The sequence below is a fragment of the Arachis ipaensis genome, chromosome B7 (assembly GCF_059453495.1).
Source record: "Arachis ipaensis isolate K30076 ecotype BB chromosome B7, ASM5945349v1, whole genome shotgun sequence".
Classification (NCBI taxonomy): Eukaryota; Viridiplantae; Streptophyta; class Magnoliopsida; order Fabales; family Fabaceae; genus Arachis; species Arachis ipaensis.
In genome coordinates this window covers 119,215,556-119,239,789 of record NC_142442.1, presented here as the reverse complement: position 1 = coordinate 119,239,789, position 24,234 = coordinate 119,215,556, and the positions used below count along the sequence as shown (strand labels likewise).

Here is a 24,234-nt window from a genome sequence, read left to right as displayed (position 1 = left end):
TTTTTAAAATATTGTTTGTATATATTTTTTTAATTATGTTATATTTTTTATAATCATGTGAAATCTAATTATTTTAATTTATTATAAAGTATATTTTAATAAAAATTAAAGAGAATGACTATAAATACAATAGTTATTAAATGTATTCTCTCTTATAAATTTAACAACCGTATTAAATACATTAGTGATATATTATTTAGGGATAAGTACGATTTTGGTCCCTAACGTTGAGGGACAGAATCGAAATCGTCCCTATTGTAATTTTCGAATTAAAATCGTCATTAAAGTTTTTTTTGTATTAAAATCGTCCTTTTTATTTTTTTGGACAAAAATACCCTCACCACTATCAACATAATTACTTCCTCCACCACCACCACCACCAACACCACAACCTCCACCAACACCAACATACACCACCACCAGCACCACCAATACCACTACTAACGCCGCCGTCGTCCCCCTCCCCCCTTTCCCCTTCCCAGCACCCCCACCCCCACCCCGCGTCGCCCCCCTCCCCGTTTTCCCTTCCCCCCACCCCGCGGTCACCCCCCCTCCGTCTCCCCTTCCCAGCACCGCCACCCCCACCCCGCGTCACCCCCTCCCCGTCTTCCCTTCCCAGCACCCCCAACCCCACCCCGCGTCACCCCCCTCCCCGTTTTCCCTTCCCCCCCCCCCCTCTCCGTCTCCCCTTCCCAGCACCCCTACCCCCACCCCGCGTCATCCCCCTCCCCCTGTCTTCCCTTCCCAGCACCCCCCACTCCCACCCCGCATCACCCCCCTCCCCGTCTTCCCTTCCCATCACCCCCGCCCCCACCCCGCGTCACCCCCTCCCCGCCTCCCCTTACCCCCACCTCCAAACAGAAACAGAAACAGAGAAACAGAAACTTAAGTAACAAATTAACAAATTCAAAACAGAAAAACACAAAGTCAAATCAAAAATTCAAAGCACAAAGAAGAGATCTGGGCAGAAGAGAGGCAGCGGCGGGACGGCGAGACTGCGGCAGCGGGACGGCGGCTTCCCTTCCCCCTTCATCGTCATCATCATCAGAGTTCTGGAGGAGGCGGCAGCGACGACGAGGTCACGGCGGCGACCACGGAGGCTCCCCGGCGCCGTCCCCCTTCCCTCTTCCCTTCCCCTCCCCTCCCCTCCCCTTTCGTATACCCTTTTCTTCTTCCACCCCCAACGCGTTTTTACGCGTTTTCTTTTTTTTTATTATTTTTTAATTTTTATTATTAAAATAGGAATAGGGGTAGTTTAGGAATAAAACAAAAAAATTTATTAAAAAGGACGATTTTAATACAAAAAAAATTTTAATGACGATTTTAATTCGAAAATTACAAGAGGGACGATTTCGATCCTGGCCCTCAACGTTAGGGACCAAAATTGTACTTATCCCTATTATTTATTAGTCACATAAAATTAGTTATATTCTCTCTCTTTTTTTTTCAAAGATAAATGTTATTTTATTAATATAAAATAAAGGTGTTTCCATAAGGAAGTACAAAAGAATTGGGTAATCCCATTTATCACTAACAGTGACTGAAAGATTAAGAGCTTAAAAAAGAGTAAAGTAAGAGTAAAGAGAATTAGCAGCATCCATCAGGTATGGCTCACGAGTTCACGCACTAAATTGTTGGCTTCTTTCACTATCTCTGGTGCCGGGCTTATTACCTTCTCAAAAATACACTGATTCCTCGCTTTCCAAGTGCTCCAACACAGCGCCGCTATGAAGAGGGTCTTTTGTCTACCATCAAAATGAGTCGCTGCCCAAGATAAGACTTGTTGCCACCAATTGAAAAAGGTCTCTTCTTCTCTCATCCATAGGTCAGGGGTTATTAAACTTAGGCTCTAGATTATTGAAGACAGGGGGCATTGAAACAATGCATGAGAAATTGATTCAGCCTTCAACATGCATCTTGGACAAGTGGCAGGGGTGGATGCGAACCGGCTGTGAACTTGTTGCAACACCGGAAGCTTTTCATGAAGACTCTTCCATAGAAAAATCTTAATTTTATGAGATAATTTCAATTCCCAAATGCTATTCCATACTCTGTTGTTTTGTATGTTCTGGGGCCTCAATGAAGTAGGAGAATGAAAGAATCCATAAGCAATTTTGTATCCTGATCCAACTTCATATATAACAGATTTTGTCCAGCACCAATTAACTTCATCCTCCTCCTCTGTAGGTTTGATTGAAAGAATTTTATTGCATATATCAACTGAAAAAATCGACTCAATCAGATTTCTGTTCCATCTTCTATCAGGATTTAGTAACGCACTAACGTAATACACTTGCAAATTTGGCGGGATTGTGAGTGCATTTTGAGGGACATTAAAGGGCACTAGTGGTGGGAGCCAGGGGTCATGGAAGATGTGGACATGAGTACCAAAGCCTATTTTCCATAACAAGCCTTTCTCGATCACCTTGCGCCCTTCAAGAACACTTCTCCAGCCCCACGATGGTACGCTTCCTATCTCTGCATGTAGAAAATCTGTATATCTGAAATATTTAGCTTTGAGCAGTCTTGATAGAATAGAATTAGGGTATTTCATTAGACGCCAACATTGCTTGTCCAATAAGGCCAAATTTTGCGCCCTTAGGTCCTTGATCCCCAGCCCTCCATCTTTCTTTGGTCTCGTCATTGTGTCCCATTTAATCCAAACCATTCTTCGTTCTGTGCCTTTTTGACCCCACCAAAATTGTGAGAGCATGCTATGAATCTCAGTCAACAACATGTCCGGGAGCTTGAAACAAGAGAGTGTATAAATAGGAATCGCCTCCCCCACCGCTCTCAATAGCGTGTGTCTGCCACCTGATGACAATAGACTTCTTTTCCAACCCATAATCATCTTCTGAACTTTATCCTTGATAGCTCCAAAGGTTACTTTCTTTGATTTTTGGACTATAGAGGGTAGTCCCAGGTATTTGTCTTGTGCTCCGATATGTTCAATATTTAGTGTCTGAGCAATTGCTAGTCTTGTGTTCTGAGGTGTGTTGTGACTGAAAAAGATGGCCGACTTATTCAAATTGACTTTTTGCCCACTGAAACCCTCATAGATCTCTAGCAATTCTAGAATACTTTGGCTTGTATTAGGTGCGCTCTTGCAAAAAAGGATTGAATCATCAGCAAACAAAAGGTGATTAACTGTTTGGCATCTCCGATTAACTTGAACTCCTTGAATTAATCTGTTTTGCTCTGCCTTGTGTAGCAAGAAGGAAAGTCCTTCTGCACAAAAAAGAAAGAGATATGGAGATAGGGGGTCACCCTGTCGGATGCCTCTATTTGGCCTAAAATAGTCAAAAGGTTGACCTTCCACAACAACAGAGTAAGAAACAGTCGTTACCAATTCTTTAGTCCAGTTAATCCATTTAGCATCAAAGCCCAGCTTATCCATAATATACCATAAGAAATGCCATTCAACCCTATCATAAGCCTTGCTCATGTCTAGTTTAATAGCCATCTCATGCTCTGCCCCACTTCTCTTATTTTTCAAATAGTGCATACATTCGTGGGCAATTAGAATATTATTTGAAATGAGTCTACCTTTGAGAAACGCACTCTGATTTGGACTTATAATTTTATTCATAATACCTTGTAATCGGTGCACCATAACTTTAGAAATAATTTTTATACATAACTGAAGACAAACTGATCAGTCGTACCTGAGTCATGTTACTGGCATCTGGCACCTTTGGAATCAAATAAATTTGAGTATGATTGAATCTTTTTAGAATTCTGGCACTGTGAAAGAAACTTCTCACTGCCTTAAAAACGTCACCTCCAACTATATCCCAGAAAAAGTAAAAAACTTAGCTGTAAACCCGTCATCACCAGGAGCACTCTGAGCATGAACACTAAATGTAGCTCTTTTGACCTCGTCCATAGTTACCGACCTTTGGAGCCTGCGGTTCATGGAAGCTGTAACCTTAGGCTCCAAATCCTCTAAGTATGGATTCGGATTAGCCGAACAAGAAGAAGTAAAAATATCGCAAAAGTAGTCTTCAGCTACCTTTGCAATATCCTTCGGTTTCGTTACAATCTCATTGTACCTCCCTACTAATCTCCAAATTCTATTCCTTTGCACCCTTGATTGAAATTTCTGGTGAAAGAATCTAGTGTTCTGATCTCCTTCTTTTAGCCACTTGACTCTAGATTTTTCTCGCCAATAGCTCTCTTCTTTCAAATATGCCAGCTCCAACTTCTCCTCCAAACTGGTAACCTCCTCTCCCCCATTGATTCCAGCCACCCGTAACTCCTCTAGTTTAGCTTGAAGGTCCTCAATTTCTTTCCGGGAGTTTGCTTTGTGAGTTTTCTGCCATTGAACTAGTCTATGTCTACAATCTTTCAACTTTTGGGCCAAGGAGAACATAACCGAGCCTACAACTTCCATTCTCCACACTTCACTGACAATTCTCTTGACATCCTCTTCTCTACACCAACGTTCTTGGTATTTAAAATGCCTTTTACTATGCCAGGATTGAGGTTCGGTTTCCATCAAGATTGGAGCATGATCCGAGCCTGACTCTGTGAGCCTGTGCACCACTGCATTCGGAAACTTCAGCTTCCATCCCATCCCAACTAAATAGCGGTCAAGCCTCTCCTTCACCATCTCCTTGCCTTCGATTTGTCCACGTGAAAGGGCGTCCCACTATTCCAATATCCACTAATTCGTTACTGTCAATAAAATTGGTGAATGTTACAATGGTGGTTGCTGATTTTTGGCCTCCACCCTCTTTTTTCGCTTGGCTTGTTATAGCATTAAAATTGCCTGCTATTACCAATTTTCCTTCCAGGTGTTGACTCATTGTTGTAAACTCCTCAAACTGTAAGGATCGAATTTATTCTGAACAACTCAAATGGACACCAATGAACACCCATACCTCACTGCTTCCGACTTCCTTAATTTCGGCTGCCACAAAGAATTCTCCACTATTAATAATTTGAACATTGATGCTGTCCTTCCAAGCTAGCACAAGTCCTCCTGCCACTCCTGCCGGGTTAACAATATGCCAGTTTTCATAGCCGCATACCCGAAGTTTTGCTTCCACCTGTCGAGATTGGTTCTTTGTTTCACTTATAAACACAATCTCGGGGGAGTGGGATTTACAGATCCCTTTTAGGGTGTGAATTGTCAGCGGTCTCCCCCAAACCCCGACAATTCCAAACTATAGTTCTCATGGCGCCTTGGGTGCCATTTGTAGGCTGGCACCCTCCACCATCTGTTCAACTACATTTTCATCCTCTGTTCTTGCTTTCTTTGTAGATCATTCAGCTATACCACTCATCAACCTTCTTTTGGATTCACTTTTAGTATCTGATCCTCCAGCACCTTGTCTTGCTAACCTTTTCCACTTCCTACCTTTCTCTGTGGTGAGACACTGCCCAATAGCAAATTGCATAAGCTGCCTTTCATCCTCCTTGGCATTGGACTGATCAGCTATGATAACCTCCATGCATTCTGTTCTAGAATTGGCTAATTGAGGTGACTCAGGTGCTGCCTTGTTACCAGTGTCTTGTGGTGTCAAACTTTGTTTCCCTTCTTGCATTGACATCCCTACAAATTCTTCCAATAAGCAGTTTAAGATCGGTTTTTTCTTACGTTGAGTGGTCTTATTCTGATTTTGGGTTGAATTGTTGAATGTTCTTTCTCCTTCAGAGTAGATTCGTGTTCCCACTTGGCTGGCTTTAACCCATTCGCCAATGTCATCCTCTTTTACCATATCACTCTCTGTGTCCTTCAGCAGATCATGGCAGTTTTTCACCTCGTGCCCCAATTTTGCACAATAGGTACAGAACTTTTCAAGTCTCTCATAGCACAGTGCCACTTCTACCTCCTTTTTATTAGGTCGTGCCACTATTAACTGATCCCTCACTTGCCTGGCAGCATCAATATTGATTTTGGCCTTCACAATCCTAGTTTCTCTGCCCCGCATCTGAAATTTACCTACCTCCAATACTGTGCCCAGTCTCTCTCCTAATTTATATTCAACTTCGAGGGTTTTAAACGATTCTGGCAAACTCCAAAATTGAACCCAAACTGAAAAATTGAAAATAATCTCTTCATCACAGTTCAACACGCAAGACATGGAGAACCACATAATCTTTGAATAGCCATGGAGAACCACGTTCAACACGCAAGACATCCACTTCTTTATTAAAAAAGAATTGGAAGGAATTGTCCCCTTTGTTAGTCACGCTAAATCCTTTCGGGTTTTTCTATATAGCCTTTAAAGCATTCTCCATGGTTCCAACTGAGAAGGTTTTGGAAGCAAAGGTCTGCCATAGAGACTATTGGAGCAAGCATTAATACCTTCTGATATGCCTGCCTCTTCCAGTAAAATCACATTCCTACCTCCTTTCCAGCTGTCTTTCTCGGTCCGATCTTCATCCCTCGTTGTCTCAGCCATGCAGATTACGTAGACTTATATTGAGATTTAATTAACGTTAACAATGTAGCCTTGACGGCAGTAGGAACTCCATTAAAAAACCCTAACAGAACACTAAAAAACCCTAACAGAGCAACGGTTCAACATTAGTACTTAAGAGTTTATAGTTGTTATTGTAGTTTAGTTATATTCTCTCTTAAATGTATTCTCTCTTATAAATTAATCTAATTTTATAAATAATTAAATATATTCTCACATTTTTATATAAGAATATTATTGTCAGATATATTTTATATATATTATTATTATTATTATTATTAACTTACAAATGTAGTGCAATGACTAATGAATAACAGTCATGGCTGAGATTCGTGGTTTAAACTTTGGGTTTGACTAGGATGCTAAAAAAAGTTTTTTAGGGTCTCCTGCCGTTGAAAAAGAAGGATACATGTGGTTCTTATTATTGTAGGAAGAAATGAGTTCTGGGACAAAACAGTGGTGACAAAAAATTTATAAATTAAGTACGGTGTGAGATCTATATAATATTATAGTATTAAGGAATTGTTAATTTCGATTAATTTTATTTTGTTATTGTTGCTTTCGGGCATGAGCTCGTGTTTTGGTTTTTGGCGGATGTGAATTGAGAAGGTATATGCTTCCAAGGCTGAAAGTAAGTATACAAATAGAAACCAAAATATCATAGAAGAATAACATAATAATAATAACAAATAATTACTATTGAAGTCCATCGTCCTCCGAATTTTTCTCCACCCGCGACAATCCAGATTAAAAAACCAGGAATTTTTTATTTAAATTAATTAAATAAATTATTTATTGAAATTCGTAACGTAAAAAAAATTACTATTTTAAATTAACAGTACACATTTTGAATATATTGACCCAAATTTTATAAATCACAGGATATTATACATTCAGTCACATTTAAAAAATATAAAAAAAATAAATATTAAGTGTTCCAGATATAATGTTCAACTTTATTTTAAAGAACAAAAAATCAAAATCATCAGACAACGAAGTACTTAGTCCATTTAATTTTAATTAACTAACTTAGTAAATTTAATTTCATTTACAAAATTATATATATATTTTACACTTAATTATAAAACGATATACATAATTGACTTGTTACAAATTAAAAATAAAAATTTTAAATGTTAAAGTCTCAACTCTGAAGTTTAAATCTTCGATCCTATAAAATACATGTAATTCAAACATTAAAAATCTTAGATAATAAACACTAAAATCATAAATTCTAAACTATATAGAGTGAGAATACAAAATTTTAAAATTTTAAGAAACGAGTTAAACGTCTCATAGTTATAAATAATTTAGACCTTATACTATTTGAATAGATGACACTTATAATTCGTTCTAGTAACTATACAATATTTATTAACACTTTAAAATATTACAGAATTTTAAAAAGATCACAATCTTTTATATTTTAACAATATTTTTATTTTTGTTTTTTTAAATTCAAATTATTGTCAAACAGTAAAAAAAGGAAGAATTTTAAAATTAAAAAATATTCACTAATTTAAAATAGTAAAAGAAAAAGAAAAAAATTTAATTTATACTAAAAAAGATGAACGCGTTGATTCTTCATATGGTGACAGTAAAAGTGGCAGTGAGGTGTATTTATGACATCACAATAAAAAAGAGAGAGTGAAGTGATTGCGATAAAAAAAGAGAAAAGTAAAAAGTGAGAGATTAAAATTATGGTAAATAAATGAAGTAAAATATTTTTTGTTTTAGTAGATTTAAAGTGAAGCCTATTATTCATATTGTTTGGCTGTTTGCATCCTTATTGTCTGCTAAGAGAACTCTTTCAAAAAATAATTGAACTTTTCATAAGGATTATATGAACTCTAATTAAAAAGAGTATTATGTTTGTGTGTGAGTTGTGTCCAGACATATTTTTTTGTCAACATATTCATCACAATATGGATTAATTAAACACTACCTTTTTCTTTCTAAATCCAAAATCAAGATGTGTTCTTTTTTTTGGTCAGTGAAGCTGTGTTCAAATTCAATACCAAAGCCATCCAATTATGGTTTTATTAAGTTTTTCTCATATGACCAAACTAGTTTTCATCTAATAAGGTAGGAGACCGTTTATAACCTAAAGTCCACATTTAAAACCAACAAATACCTTATCCAACAAAAATTCCCTAGCCCATTAGCTTAATTGTTATTAGCAACAACTTATACACTAACATAGTCGATCACAGCAAATCAACTTACACTCCACCTATTGTTGCAGCAAAAGTTGTTTGCGCGTGAACCACACTCACCAACATGCGTCACAGTCCCTACTGGCATCTAATTTTAGTACGTGGTGAAAAACTTCACTTTCAGCACCGTAGTATTGACCTTAAACTTTTGCCTTTTTGTTTTGGAATAAATTCCAAAATTTACGCTGGTCCACTGGTACACCTCCGGAGCATTCCTTCCCCGCTTCGGCTGAGGCGTTCGTGCACGGGTCGGGTGGTCTGGTTCTATCCGAATTTGACCCATTCAACAACACAAACCATCTTTGATTTGGACCGGATCGGACTTTCAGTCACGTCCGGAATAGATATCAATGATGAGATCCTCATCCTCTCATAACGATTCTCATTTTTTTGGTAAATCCAAAAAGAAAAAATGAGACTCAACTCTCAAGTACCAAATGAATTCATTTAAGGGGTGAAAGAACCAAATTATGTTCCATTTTTACTATAGAATCATATCCAATGGGCTTTATCTTTTGGGTCTTTTGGGCTAACAGTGTACTTCATTATAAGAATTTTCGCGATGATATCCAATCGACATTTTTGGAGACTATTTATGGAGTCCATGTCAAAATTAATTATACTTTTTCATATTTCACTGAAATGATTGTCTTTTTTAATCTAATAATACATGATTAGTCAAATACTTTGTCTATAATGCACACACATTAAATCCCTACCAAGACCAAATTTAATTAAATATCCAGTCTGTATTGTCAACTACTGACTCACATAAATTTAATTTTATTATCATTATTATCATCATTTTTTTTTTTGCTTATTGTCATATACTCATATTGTATCAGACGGAGAAATATCTTGCATGAGCTTTGAAAAAGCATTGACAAAGATTATGTTTAATTTAATTTCTAATATAATATATGACATTGTCCCGCTTAGCTTCCTATCTAAATGAGTAACTATTATTCATATAAATATTATTTGAAATAAGCATGGTCGGTAGTGACCAAACATTCCGGTGGGAGTGATTTTCCGAAGGGTGATAAATCTGAGTGGCATAAACTGAATTAAAGTGTGGCTCAATGCTCATCATCATACTATACCTTAAGATTGTATAATCCATAGTTCAATCAAAACATAGACAAGGAAATGAACAAGACATGAAATTAGTTCCTGCCACTGGCACTCAACTCTGCAGGAAAAAATGCTCTGCTTTTTCTAGCTAGCTACAAGATTTACAATATATAAATATATATAACATGTGATGAATGGAAATTAAACAACGGAGAAAATCAAGAGAGAGAAGCAATGAAGCAGCTTCATGTTTGAATTAGCAGGTGTTTTAACATGAAAAGAAATAAAATGGTTTGATAGAGTGTAGAAGATGGTTCATCTGAGCATGGAAGTAAGAGACTCAAAAACATGTTGTTGACAAGGAATGGTGAGACCCATTTGATGATCAAATCCAAACTCTTCTTCTGCCTGATGAAGGAGGATCTGAAACTGTGGTGTGCTGAGGAAGGAGATGGGAAGAATGTACCTGCTTCTCTTCTCTCCAACTCCACCAACATAAACAACAAAGTGACCCTTTGGAACGTCTTCACCTTGCTGCTGTTGTTTCCTTCCTAAACTGGAGCATCTCTTCACCATTTGCTTGATCATTGTTGTTTGAGAAGCAAGCCTGCTACTTGATTTTCTCATAGCCATTGTGGATTGATGTGAAGTTTGTTGTGAACTGTGAAAAATCAAAGGGAACGTGGTGCCTATTTATGATGGTCAATTGGTCAGTTTAGTAACTTAGTATTAGAGAATAGAGATAGAAAATGGTAATGTGGGGACAAAGGACAAGGGCCCTAGGGCCCTTTTTGGGGGCCATGCGTTGTTGTTGAAGGACATTAAGGCCCTCACTTTTTGGGTTTCTTCCCCATTGCCACCTTTTCATGCTACATGGTTTGGCCCGTTTTGAGTTTAACTTTTTTTTTTAACAAAAAAATTTATTTACAATTAGCCAATGAAAATTTTAAATATAATTTGTTTTAACCCAACAAGAAAAAATTAATTATTGTAATTTTTTTTATATTTTTGTGTTATAATATATAGATACTTGTTGACTTATTGTTAAACACTCTTTGCTGAATAAAGAGTATTTTTACCTTTTGTTAATTAATCAAATAGGAAATTTTCATTTATTATATTTTGAGAAGTGACTAACAATTTATTTTTATATTATTAGGTTTAGGATTTAAAATTTATAATTTAGTATAAAAATATATTTGTTGGTCAAATATTGATAAAAAATAATAAATTTTATTGGTCATAAACATTTTTATTATATTTTATATCAATAGTTTATATTTAAAAAAGTAACCTATAAACCATGTTATTATATTTTTTTCTAAGATAATAAAAAAAAAAAGATAATTTCAAAACATGTTAACATGTTTGTTACTTGTAATAGTATAAGTTATTTTCTAAAGAACATTACTCTATATCATTTTTTTTTGGAATGCACAAGCATTGCTCATACTTGTGTTGGATACTTTTGTGATGTCCACTTGAAAAACTAGTAACTAATTAAACACAAATTTATTATTATTAAATTAAATTATAAATACTATTATTTTTTTCTCTAACTTTTTAGAGTTTTAAAAACGTATTTTGTTGATTTTTAGGAAATCAATGGTGGTTCGATATCTGATAATTTGAGAGTGAAACCTACTCCACTTTGTGAGTACCAATTTTTTAAAAGTGCATCAAAGACCCTTTAATTAGACGAGATTTAAGAAAATCTAAAAATAAAATAAAGACTTTGAAAATAAATTTGATTGAATTTGAAATGGTTTACATTGAATTTAAATAAAGCAATAAAATGCCTTCGATTAGATCAAAGGACTTTGAATTCGAAAATAACAATACGGAAATGTAAATCTTAACAAGGAAATTAAACGTTGTTTAAAAGATAAATTTGCAAGAAAAGTAAAGTTTGCAGAAAATGTAAATGGAAAGTAAAAACAAGTGGAAAGATCCCTACAGAAATTTGACTCGAAGCAAACTCAGAAAATTCCTGGGATGTAAGTGTGCGTGAGTAATTTCTGAAGTAAAGTTCCAACCCTTATATCTTCAAGCCTTCTTCTATTTAAAGCCATCTCTTAATCCTTCGAATTGAAATATAATTCCCACGTGCGCTTCTTTTGCTCGATCATGTAATGCCTAAAAACAACCTTTAAATCTCAAAATCTTCAATCCACTCCATCAAATAACTTATTATCCGGCTAAGCTAATCGATCATTTACTCGATATCCCCAAACATAAGACCTCTTTGATATAAACTTCCTTCCCAAAGCTCATTTACTAATCCTCGAATAGCTTCCTTCATCAAAAATAATTATTCTCGACTAACAAGACGGAAAAACTTACATTATATGCATACGTGCGCGCGCACACATATATATAATATTAGAGAATTCATAGAATTGATTATTTTTTATTATTACTTTTAGCTATTAGTTTAATTTTTTTAGTCTAATAATCTAACAGTATACTTTTAACTTATAATTTTAAACATTAATGACTGACTGCTAATAAAAAATAACCAATTTTACTTATCTTCTAATAAGTTTTGGTTATTTTATAAAGACAGGTCAATTATAAATGTTAGTTTCATGTTAGTTTCTTTTCCTTCTATTACATGCTATTTACTTTGATTCTCTGTTTTGTATGTATCTCAGAAGAGAAATGAAAAGAAAAAAAATGGAATGCAGAAATTAACACAATGCATGTGGCATTGTAAGAGGAACTGAGGAAATATCCCTCCAAATTGCAGTGTTTCTTTTTTTTTTTTTTCCTGAGTCGTACATTAAGATTACATACCTGCGGCATGCAAGTTCTCTATAGATATACAACACAGCAAGTGATCCATGGCTACCTAACTTCGTGCCCTGCCATCTCCGTTCTTCTTCTCTGTCTCTCACTACTGTACGTGAAGGCACAGCATGTGATGTGAATGATCTCATACCACTCTTGTGTAATTCGCATTGATCTGTGTGCACCACTTACATCTTGGTCCCCTCCCTTTGTAGTTCCATTTTTGTTATCTTATATTTGTATATATATGTCCACATCATATCGTATTGTGGAGCCATGTTTACTTAACGCACTTTCAATAACCACTAATTAGATTGTTGCTACCACTCGTCTAGTCTAATCTTAATTAATGCTACCAAGTTCTGCAAAATAGTATAGTATTTATGGTGAGATAGATAGGAATTGATAACTAGCAATACTCATGAAAAGGGCACCTTAGCTTGCATTTTTATCATAAATTAAACATACATATATCCTTTACTACTATATATATAAAAAGAGATCATCATTCTCTCATCAGAACGGTGGAGTTATGACGATACCAAATAAAACAAGTTCTTGAATTGAATGTAAAAGTGTCAAGTAGTTGAGTTGAGACATGGGGCCACACGTTCACGCTCTCCAAAAGAGTCTTCCCCATGTTCTGTGATCCACAATTCACATTGCTTGATATACTAACAACAATAATATCATGTCAGATATGTTTTTTACTTTTCTTTTCTTTAATGAAAACTTGATGACATCATATCATTAGTTAGTTAATTAACCACCTTTTATTCATCTCTCGTTTTTTCTCAAAGACTCAAACATATAAATTGCAACATATCTACTAGATTATTATACGTCACATGTCTTGTAAAATTTATTTAAATTTTAGATGTTCAAATAATAAAACTATTTATAGATTTAAAAGGAGTAAATGCATCATTCCACAGCATCCTGCGTTAATGCATAGTCCAAAATAAAAACACACTCATAAAATGTAGTATACACCCTCTAACCTAATAATTATATCAGTGACTATTTGTACCACTTAAATCTTAACTTTGAGGTCACATGAAAATAACTTAAGCGTTGTTCCAAGGAAAAGAACAAATACAGCAAACCATCAATTCTATCTCTGCCATGCATCTTCAGCTAAGCACATGTAAGCATGTTACTTTTGCTGATGATGAGTGAAAATGCGATAAATTAGGAAAAGAAGTACATGAAAATGGCAGCAGCAGCAGCCAGCAGCCACCGACTGCTTCTCCTGAATCCATGAAACACCATTAAATCGACGGACCATGGTCATAATAATAAATTAATAATCTTCTTAACATTGTATAGAATAAATTAAATTGAACATAAGCTAGATAGCTATTAATAATAATGGAGTCACGTTGCATTTATCCTTTTTTGACAAGTGATTAAGATACCGGAACGGAGATTGTAGATATCTAACAGGGATGCTTCCATAAAGACGTGTAAAACGTCTTTTTGTAAAGACGTGTCGCATTATTATTAGACGTATATATTAATAAACTGGTTATTTTTGAATTTCTTAACAAATTAGAATAAAATCGATTTTTTTATAACAATAACAATAAATCCAATTTCTTTGTAAGGATCTAATTGTATTTTTAAATTTTTAGGAATTCAAATGTCTGCAAAATAAAAAATTAGAGATATATTTGTTTTTTTATCAAAAAATTTAAAGATATTTGATTTAGATTGTGTAATTCGATCGGATTAAATCGAGTCTAATAATTATAATGCAGATAATTGGGTTTATTATTGTTACTATAATAAACCGATTTTGTTCTGCTTTATTAAAAAATAAATTATTAACCGGTTTAATAAAAATGTCCAATAATAAAATGACATATATAAACATCTTTAAAAAAAATATTTTTAGTGTCTTTATTAAAGTGGTCTCCATCTAATAATTCCCTAATATGTTTAATTAGTATATCTAGAAAAATTCCGTAACATTCTATTTTTTTAATCACGTTTATTTTTTAATAATTAATTAAATAAATTTATAATAATTTAAATTTATAAAAAAATTAAATTAGAATATAGTACAATTAAAAAAATTAACAGATCTAATTTAAAATTTAAAAATATGACAACACAAGTTTCAGTGAATTCTTAACCGATAATAAACAACCTTTTAAGGTATAATTATAATTCATTCCATATTTATTAGATTTGAATCATCATTGATTATATAAAAAAAATGAGAAAACTAGATTAATTTTTGAGTTTAGTATAAAATCAAATTCAAATTCAATTAGGTATAAGTTTATAACAAAAAATTGCATTATAACCAACTAACCTAACATACTAATAGTATTTTATAAATATCTCAAACTATAGTTATTCTATTGATTTGTTTCAAAATTTATTTTAAAATTAACTTAATTTTCTATAAATTTGTATTTAATAGGTTTTTATAAATTTTCAAATATAGAAAATTTTATAAGGCTTGCAAAGTGACAATTCAAATTGAAAATTTCATCTAAATGCAAATTAGATTCTCCTAATGTAATATGAACATATCACTACAAGAAACACACTGAATACCATCAGATTTAGTGACGGATATTAGCGACGGATTCAACAGCAGTTTTTACTTCTGCGAAGACTCTCTCTCTCTCGTCTCGTCTTCTCTCTCATCTCCAGCGCACCTCTCCTCCACTGAAGCTACCGCCGTCGCCACCACCACCTGGAGCTTTCGCTATTGCTACCGATGCACGTTGTCTTCACTGTTGCTGGAGCTGTCATCAGCCCGCCGCCGCTATTGGTGTTCGGGGCCATCGGTAGTAGTCACGTTGTTGCCTCTTGTCACCGCTATGCTTCAACCATCGTACAACCACCATCAGATGTAATTTTGGTATAGTTTTTTATTTTTTCATATTTTTTGTGAGTTTAGGGTTTTGTTAGGTATTTTATTAAAGTATTGATTAAATTAGTGTAATGAAGTTTATGATTAGGAGTAGTTATGTTAATTTAATATAAATAAAATTAAAAACAGTTAGGGTAGGTTAAGTAGGGTTAGATTATAATAGTGCTTGAGTTGTTGGAAGATTTAATTTAGTTTGTTGAATTATTTTAATTTCACCTTGTGAATTTAATCAGTTATCTTTTTTATTAGGATGGTGCTACTTTTGTCTAAGATCAATTGGAGTTCGCTTCTTTCGTAGTATGTGCATCCGTGTTCTAGGTTGGTATGCTATCTCTAAATCTAATCAATTATTTAAGTTTTATGCCAGACTTACTTTTCTTAGGATAACGTTTTAGGGCAGAAGTGGGAGAAAGTCGTGTAGAGGCGCCTTCTTGAAACCTTTGTTTGCTAAAAAATTGTGGAGTTATAAGGGGTTGCGCACTAGAACAGTTAGAATTTAATGTGTTATTGAATGCATGTTTGTTTTAATTTACGTCTGCAGTTATTTTCTATGTGAAAACTGTTAAATTTATTTGGTCCATGTTTCTAAATTAAGGAAAAGTTCTGCCAAAATTTTGTTTAGATTGTTTAAAACATATTTCGTTTGTGAGAAAACGATAATCGAATTTGGTGCGAGACTCTAATTATAGGAGACCCTGCCAAATTTTCTAAAATTTGTAATAAGTTGTGTTACTGGTTGAATTCTAGGGTGTTTATTGCAAGATGATTCTAAGTCATTGTATGTGGATGTATGATAGGGATAACAGTGGACGAGGGGTTCAAAACTTGAATTCTTTGAGGGGATTGACGCGTTTGTTGAATATGTTTTCAACATAGAACCATTTCAGTCTTAAGGGCTATATAAGTGTCCATGCTATAAGTGTCGGCTGATTAAGTGGTTAAGACCTTCGGATATAACATTTTGTAACACCCTACCACACAGAACTTTACACCTAGGATATAAAATAGAGGTGGCGAGTTGCTACGACCTCTAAAAATAAAAACTTATATATATAATATAGTTGACAAAGAGTTATTCTAGGAGCCTTCGAAGAAAAGTTTAAAATCGAAAACGGTAAAATGAAAAGCGCAACACTCACAACATGTAAATGATAAACGGAATAAGATAAGAGAAGTTATCATAGATATAATTGAAAGAGAGTTCCAAGGTACAAATATCAAGGCTCAAGACTCGGCTCGCGAAGATAAACCGGCATAAGCACATAAGTATATATACATATATATAGGAGAACCCAAAATAAGCCCAAAATACAAAGTTACAAACCATATTTCTCCAAAATAGCCTCTAAGAGGAAGTAAATATATCAAATATATAAGCAGTGGAGATAAAAGTATCTACGTATATACATATATCCAAAATAAAACCCCAAAGACAAGGATCTCCGCTATCAGAAGCTTCCAGTATGCCTCAGCGAGGTGCCACCTGACCTGCATCTGAAAATCACAAATATCCGTATGGAATGAGAACCGAGGGTTCTCAGCATGGTGCCACGTACATAAGATATAAGGTCCTGAGAATGTCAGAGGCAATCCTAGAACACCGACACTCAAATTATAAAACTTAAAGAACTAAAACAAAAACTATGAACAGGTGGTCTTCTAAGATTCTAACTAAACCAAACCTTAAACTTGACTAAACTCCCTAACTTCCCCGCCTTTCCTCCGATCCTCCAACACCAGTGATACCGCACAAACAAATAAGCAAGCAAGGGCAAACACAGCTAGTATACAAGTACTACAATTAGCGAATATAATAATTAACATAGTACACTCACTTAGGCATTCGCAGTTAATAACAAACAAGCAAGCAAACAATATGCACATGATGTATGCCTGTCCTATGGCTGATGAGTCTCATCTATCGATTATCAAGCCAACCCAACAAGTCCGGCTGCTAAACCCTGGACTGTCTCCCGTCACGCATCCCCATGAGTCTATGCGTAGCTTTTTCTCTTCTCATTCATAATTCATATATATAGCTTTTACGAAATCAATAGCTATTCTCTTTCACCTTTAGTGTAGAACCTTCAGTGGTTGTAGCATTCCGAATGCCTTCTGGTGGTCACTCTTTACTTTCTCATGTGTCAAACATGCAATCACATGCATCACCACTTCGTTCTTCATTTCTAGCTACTCAAAAATATATTCTTTGATTCGTGGTACGTTTTAGTAAGTTCAGGATAAATTCAAAAATCCTCTCTTGTGAGCTTTGGATAATAGTTTTTCGTCTCAACTTCCGATTTTGACACAAAATTCTCTCTTAGTATCTTCTTGATTCAACAAGCTTCAATACCCTTAGTAGCTCTTTATTACCATTATTGCGCTCCCTAAGTTCTCGACCTTACGATCTCTTGTAATTTGTAATTAATTCAATCTGACACCTCCATTCACTTTCTTAACATCCAACTTAAGACCTTAACTTACTTAACAGTTATTTCTCCTTTCTTTGGTCATCCAAGCAATATTCAGAGACTTCTTGCTCAGGCGTACGTCACCACTTCATGATGTTGTATTCACACACATCCTAAAGCCCCTTGACAATACATCGCAAAAATTTTGAGTAGTTAATTAAGTTCGGGTATCATGACTACTGGCGCTAAGGTTAATCTTTCTCTCGAGATTCAAAAGCTCTCTTCGCATGCAAGCATCCATACAGACAGTGCATTCTAGTGCGTTAACTTACTCATAGACATTACGGTCGGCAAGAATTTAAAGCTCCAAAACTCTTTTTGATGTCGCACACTTACATGCTTCATCTTCCGCGTCCAAAAGCCTTGCTCTAAGGAATCAACGTCTCGATGGTTACAATTAGGATTCATACGCGATACTAATATAGGCTCAAGTTGATTTTCAAAAAGATATTAAGCTCAAAAGACAAATGAACAATACAAACGGTGTTCGTGAGAAATCAGAAAGAAGATCTTGTATACGGTCAAACAGAGTTGTACCAAAATAATGGAATGCACAAGAAGAGGAACATAGGTGCATCTCAGAAAAAGAGTTCAAATCAAGGACCTTTGGTAGAAAGAACAGAGTGTGTAGAGTCAAAGAAGTCTCAGCTGATTTTGAAGAACACGGTTTGCGAAGGAGAGCAACTCTACTCATAGCAAGTTCCCAAGATCCAAGGATTACGTGATTATATTAGGACAAGCTCAGGCTCATCCTGGAAGAAACAAGATCTATGTGCGTAAGGAGTAAAACTGGAAAGATGATCAAGTCGTTTAAGAAGAACTCCAGATAGAGTTTCAACGCAGTTTACAAAAGAAAATAAATATTAGGTTGAATCACGAAGATCCGTTGGCACAATCCCTCTCACATAAAGTCTCCTACCGTTCTCTTCCTTCTTCACTGGCATAACCAACGCTTCTCACAAGGAAATAATTAGTTGGACGATTCTCTCTTCCAGTACTCCCTTCAACTTGATTCTAAATTCTACCGATTATAATGGTATCTTCGCTTGTGGTGCAATCGAAGTTAATCCGGCTTCCAACGCTAAGTCTGTCGCAAACTCACTTTCTCTCTGAGATAGAAATTCTGGAACACCTTTAAGAATTTTCTTGGAAACTCCCTCATAATAGGGATTTGGTCTCATCTTCACTTGCCTCTTAAACAATTAACAATTAAAGGTTGAATCTGTTCTATTCCTCTTCCTCACAGTTTACCATCACTGGATTTCAAACGATAACTCTGCGTAGCTCTCAACAGTTCTGATTCCTTAGATATAATCCAACCTGCTTCTGCTGCGTCACTCTGATTCTTATGCTTCAAGAGCCTAGCCACTCCTCTAAGTTAACTAAATATCACTCCATCTCAATAACTAATAGTCTTCAATTAATCATTGACTTGGACTTTACAGTTATCAAAACTTGTCATGCGTCACGAATAAATATTACATATTAATGGTATGCAAGGTAGTTAAAGTTTTAACTGCTAGTTTGCAATTACCTTGGGTCTGGGAATCAGATTCGGCTGCACCCTAGTCGTTCTTGTGTAGACAATCCCGAGATATGTGCCCTGGCTCCCCGCACCAGTAACACACGCCTAGTCTGGCCCTGCATGGTCTGTTTGGATGATACTTTTTGCATCTCAAACACTTTAAGTCTTCCGGTTGAGTACTAGTCTGCCCTTCTGAATCCTGCCCCTGACGGTTGTCATTCCTTCGGTTATTATTCTGGCGCTGAGAATGTGAAGTGACAAAACGACCCCTTTTGAAACTTTGGCTCCTAGGTGTAATCTTCTTTCCCTTTTTCTTTGTGAAAGAATCCCATCAGTCACTCTTTTCCACCACAGTTCTTCTTGAGCCTTCTCCCGTTGCTTGACCTGTTTTAACTAATTCCGGATGATTCACTATTTCCACTGGTACTACTGTACTCGGGACATTATTTCTGTCTTCATATCTATTACCACCATCATTGCCAGTTCTAACTTGTGGTTCCATCCTATCCATCACTCGGCTGGTCGCAATAGTAACAGCACTAATGGTAGCAGCAGCACTCGTCATTGCGGTCACAAAATTGGTCAAACTACCTACCGGTATGGTTACCTCATTACCTCTCCATCCTCGACCTCGATTACGCCCACGACCGCGCCCACGAGATGGCATTTAGTTCATGTTCACACCAAACAAGTGATATCAAGGTGATCAGTCTCAATATCGCAAGTCTAGTATTTCAAAGTCTCAAATACATGCTCATGAACATTCATGCTATATATATCAGTTAGATATCCTAATTATCATGTATAGACACTCAAAGTATACCCAGAAGTATAGTCAGTCCGTCCTTTAGCCTCTACAGGAACGAACTACTCTGATACCATAATGTAACACCCTACCACACAGAGCTTTACACCTAGGATGTAAAACAGAGGTGGCGAGGAGTTATGACCTCTAAAAATAAAAACTTATATATATATAATATAGTTGAAGAAGAGTTATTTTAGGAGCCTTCGAAGAAAAGTTTAAAATTGAAAACGGTAAAACGAAAAGCGCAACACTCACGACACGTAAATGATAAACAGAATAAGATAAGAGAAGCTACACTCTTCAGCACTAATAACATATTCAAATCTCAAAACAACAACAACAACAAAAGAAAATATAATTATTTTTTGAAGAGCACACGTACAAATCTTTATTGGTTCCGGACTAAATACAAACTCCAAGCACACCAAACCGAGTGCTCCAAATGAAAGACAAAAACGTAATTCATAAAAACAAATATTGACGACAACAGGAGGAATATTCAAGAAAATGGTACCTTGTGCACGGTGGGCGGTGGTGGCGTGATAGTCGAACTCAATGGGGGTAAAAAAGGGGATTAAATTTATTATTAAAAAAATAAAAAAGGGAGAAGCAGTGAAAAGGGATGAGAGAGTTATGCAACCTACTTGGAGGAGGGAGGAGCTCCGATGATAGAAGGAGCAGTGGCAGAGATGACAAAGAGAGCAACTCAGCTTTGTTTCAGGCAATAGAACACGGTCTATGCAGGTCGACGAACTCTTTAGAGAAGAATGCAAGTGGTTGGCGCTGGCGTAGGATGGCTGGAGGGGCTGGCGAAGGTAGAGAGAGAAGAAAGAAAGAGAGAGAAGAGTGGTGGAAAGATAATGGAGTTTTTAAAATGGAGGGGGTTGCACGCTTTGAATTTAGGACACCGTTACCGTCAGATTTACTTTTATCTGGTAACACATTCAACGACGTCAAAACACAGCGTTCCACTTAAGCTACTTACCGGTGGACTTATCCTCAGGTAAATCTACCCCTAGTTTTCATGCCTACTATTTTATTTTTACCTCCAAAAATTACTGAAAAATTTATCGTCGAAAAAGTAAATCTACTAGTAACATTTAGATCTAACGAATTTGATGCGAACACCGTCGTAAATCTGACGGTAAATTTGCCACTAGCATGCGATAGTAAATTCGACAAAAAATCTGACGGGATTCACCATTTTTCTTGTAGTGTGATTACTATAATAGTTCAAGAAGTATTTACATATATCATTTTAGGTTAAATATAAAATAAATAAATCTCAATCTACTAACTAAATAAATAAAAATATATTAAATTAAACTAAACATTATATTCTAACACTTAAAAATGAAAACTAATAGATACAAAAAAATGTAAACTAATAACTACAAAATAATATTTGCACTTCTCAAGTCACAAACATCTAAAGCACGCATCATTTGACTCCTTTTTTAAAAAAATCCGTTCTTGAAACTTGAGATTGAAAAATATAGTATATATAAAGACAAATATATGGAAGAAATAGTCAATTTTTTTTCTTTTTTTTCTTTTTTTATCTTTTTTCTATTTTTCTTTTTTTTTTTAAAATAACACAATTTTTTTCCCTTTTTCTCAAGAACATAAACATAAGCACAATAATTATGAGAATGCAATAATTTTTTTTTTTGTATTTTTCGATTAGGACATAAGAAGAATAAACATAGGATCTGAAATCTGATACCAAATAATAAAAAACTAAGGATAAGCAAGAAAACACGAATTGAAATTGAATTAAAGAGGATAAATTGAAGTTGACAATAGAAAAGAATATGGATATATTGAAATTGAATGGAAGGGAATCACTCTACTTTTTGTACAATTTTTTTATGTAACAAGAAAGGAACTCACCCAACCTCACTTGTCTACACCATTGTTTATAATCAGATTACCTTCTATCCAATTTCCTAATACAATAAGAAAGACTCACTTAACCTCACTTATCAACGCCATAATAAACTAAAATTGAACAGAAAAAAATCACCCAACCTTCTATCCAATTTTTGATACAATAAGAGAGAGACTCACTCAACTCTAATTGTACACCATGTTTTCACCATGAAACAAAAAAGATTATTTTTACTCCTCTAATCTATGTCTAACGACTGCAATAGTTTAAGAGGTATTTAGAGACCTCATATTTGGTCAAATATTTTAAAAAAAAATTCCATAAGCCTACTAACTTAAAACTTGATCAACTAATTAAATAAATAAAAATATGTTAAATTAAACTAAACAATTTAACACTCAAAGATATAAACTGAAAACTACAAAATAATACTTGCACTCCTTGTAAGAACCGCGACAAATTAATCGTCTAATTAAATAAGTAATATTGCCCAAAATAGGATCCAAAAATTTAGAATGAGAATTGGAGGATTTAAATATGATTTTTGAATTCAGTAGATTTTTCTGAGTCAGAAAATGTATTTTCTGCGAAAAACCGATTAAAACCGCAAAACGACAGCTAAACCGGTCGAATCGGTTTAAGTCTGTCCGGAAGGAGAAAATGGAGCAGTGATAACCTAAACTCTATAATGGTGCACTGTAATGGGAAAGAGTGTCAAGGTTATATCATGTTGGCTACAAATGCGTTAGGTGATAATCAGAAGTTAGACCAGATTTTGGTGTTAGAGACTTTCCGGAGGTGTTCCCGGAAGATATTCCTGAGTTCCCACCTCAAAGAGAGATTGAATTTGCGATTGAATTGGTGCCAAAAGTTGGACCAGTGTCGATTGCGCCGTATAGAATGGCTCTGATAGAGCTGGCTGAACTAAAGGCTCAGTTGGAAGAGCTTCTGAACAAGAGGTTCATTCGACCGAGTGTATCTCCCTAGGGAGTGCCAGTTTTATTGGTGATGAAGAAGGATGGAGGAATGCGACTTTGTGTGGATTACCAATAGTTGAAAAAAGTGACTGTGAAGAACAAGTACCCGTTGCCTAGAATCGACGACTTAATGGATCAGTTGCAAGGAGCTGGGGTGTTTTCAAAGATTGATTTAAGATCCGGTTATCATCAAATAAGGGTGAAAGAGGATGACATTCCAAAAACTGTGTTTAGGACACGCTATGGACATTACGAGTTTGCAGTGATGTCCTTTGGGTTGACGAATGCACCTGCAGTGTTCATGGATTACATGAACAGAGTATTTCGTCCCTTTTTGGACAAATTCGTGGTGGTTTTCATAGATGACATCTTAGTTTATTCTAAGACAGTGAAGGAGCACGAGGAACACTTGAGAATTGTGTTGCAAATCCTAAAGGAGCGAAAATTGTATGCTAAGTTGTCCAAGTGTGATTTTTGGAAGGAGGAAGTAAAGTTCCTAGGCCACTTGGTGAGCAAAGGAGGAATAGCCGTGGATCCTTCGAAAGTAAAGGCGGTGATAGAATGGGAAAGATCAACGACGGTGACGGAAGTCAAAAGTTTCTTTGGCTTAGCTGGGTATTACCGGAGATTTATTGAAAGGTTTTTCCAGATTGCACTACCGATGACTAAGTTGACAAGGAAGGAGGTGCCGTTTGTGTGGACGTCGGAGTGTGAAGAAAGTTTTCAGACCTTGAAACAAAATTTAACTTCAGAGCCTATTTTGATTTTACCAGAACCGCATGAACCATTTGAAGTGTATTGTGATGCATCACTGAAGGGTTTGGGTTGCGTGTTGATGCAACACCGGAACATGGTGGCTTACGCATCGCGTCAGCTGAGACCGCATGAGGTAAATTACCCAACTCATGACTTGGAATTAGCAGCGATTGTGTTTGCATTGAAGATTTGGAGACACCACTTGTATGGAGTGAGGTTTAGCGTCTTTTCTGATCATAAGAGTCTCAAGTACATATTTGATCAGAAAGAACTTAATATGCATCAGAGGAGATGGATAGAGTTGCTAAAGGATTATGATTTTGAACTAAATTATCACCCTGGAAAGGCGAATGTTGTGGCGGATGCATTGAGTCGGAAGTCTTTAACGATATCTTGGATAACGTCCCT

General features: G+C 35.5%; 2 protein-coding genes across 4 annotated transcripts; both read right to left on the bottom strand.

Annotated features, from left to right (window-relative positions):
- Positions 1-3,787: 3,787 nt before the first annotated feature.
- LOC148553895 (uncharacterized) lies at positions 3,788-6,410 on the bottom strand. Its single transcript, XM_088494911.1, has 4 exons — positions 6,314-6,410; positions 5,282-6,040; positions 4,884-4,993; positions 3,788-4,651 (listed from the first exon to the last, which is right to left on the bottom strand). The coding sequence occupies exons 1-4, from the start codon at positions 6,408-6,410 to the stop codon at positions 3,788-3,790; spliced, it is 1,830 nt and encodes a 609-aa protein (XP_088351037.1).
- A 3,323-nt stretch (positions 6,411-9,733) lies between these two features.
- Positions 9,734-12,791, bottom strand: LOC107608362 (protein SMALL AUXIN UP-REGULATED RNA 51). 3 transcript variants are annotated; one of them, XM_016310170.3, is made up of 2 exons: positions 12,515-12,791; positions 9,734-10,379 (listed from the first exon to the last, which is right to left on the bottom strand). In XM_016310170.3, exons 1-2 carry the CDS (start codon positions 12,655-12,657, stop codon positions 10,034-10,036), a joined length of 489 nt encoding a protein of 162 aa, XP_016165656.2. In that variant the 5' UTR covers positions 12,658-12,791; the 3' UTR covers positions 9,734-10,033. The 3 variants fall into 3 exon arrangements, 2 of the variants coding, with proteins under 2 accessions (XP_016165656.2, XP_020961773.1); XM_021106114.2 differs by having other exon boundaries at positions 9,734-10,407; positions 12,515-12,723; XR_015891997.1 differs by lacking the exon at positions 9,734-10,379 and adding an exon at positions 11,453-12,014 and having other exon boundaries at positions 12,515-12,637.
- Between the last annotated feature and the right edge of the window lie 11,443 nt (positions 12,792-24,234).

Coding starts and splice junctions, on each gene's coding strand:
- LOC148553895 (XM_088494911.1), bottom strand. CDS start 6,410: ATGGCTGAGACAACGAGGGATGAAGATCGGACCGAGAAAGACAGCTGG. Junction 4,994..5,281: donor CAAAAGAAGGTTGATGAGTG/GTATAGCTGAAT, acceptor TTAACCCGGCAG/GAGTGGCAGGAGGACTTGTG. Junction 4,652..4,883: donor AGGAAGTCGGAAGCAGTGAG/GTATGGGTGTTC, acceptor ATATTGGAATAG/TGGGACGCCCTTTCACGTGG.
- LOC107608362 (XM_016310170.3), bottom strand. CDS start 12,657: ATGAGATCATTCACATCACATGCTGTGCCTTCACGTACAGTAGTGAGA. Junction 10,380..12,514: donor AGAGAACTTGCATGCCGCAG/GTATGTAATCTT, acceptor GATTTTTCACAG/TTCACAACAAACTTCACATC.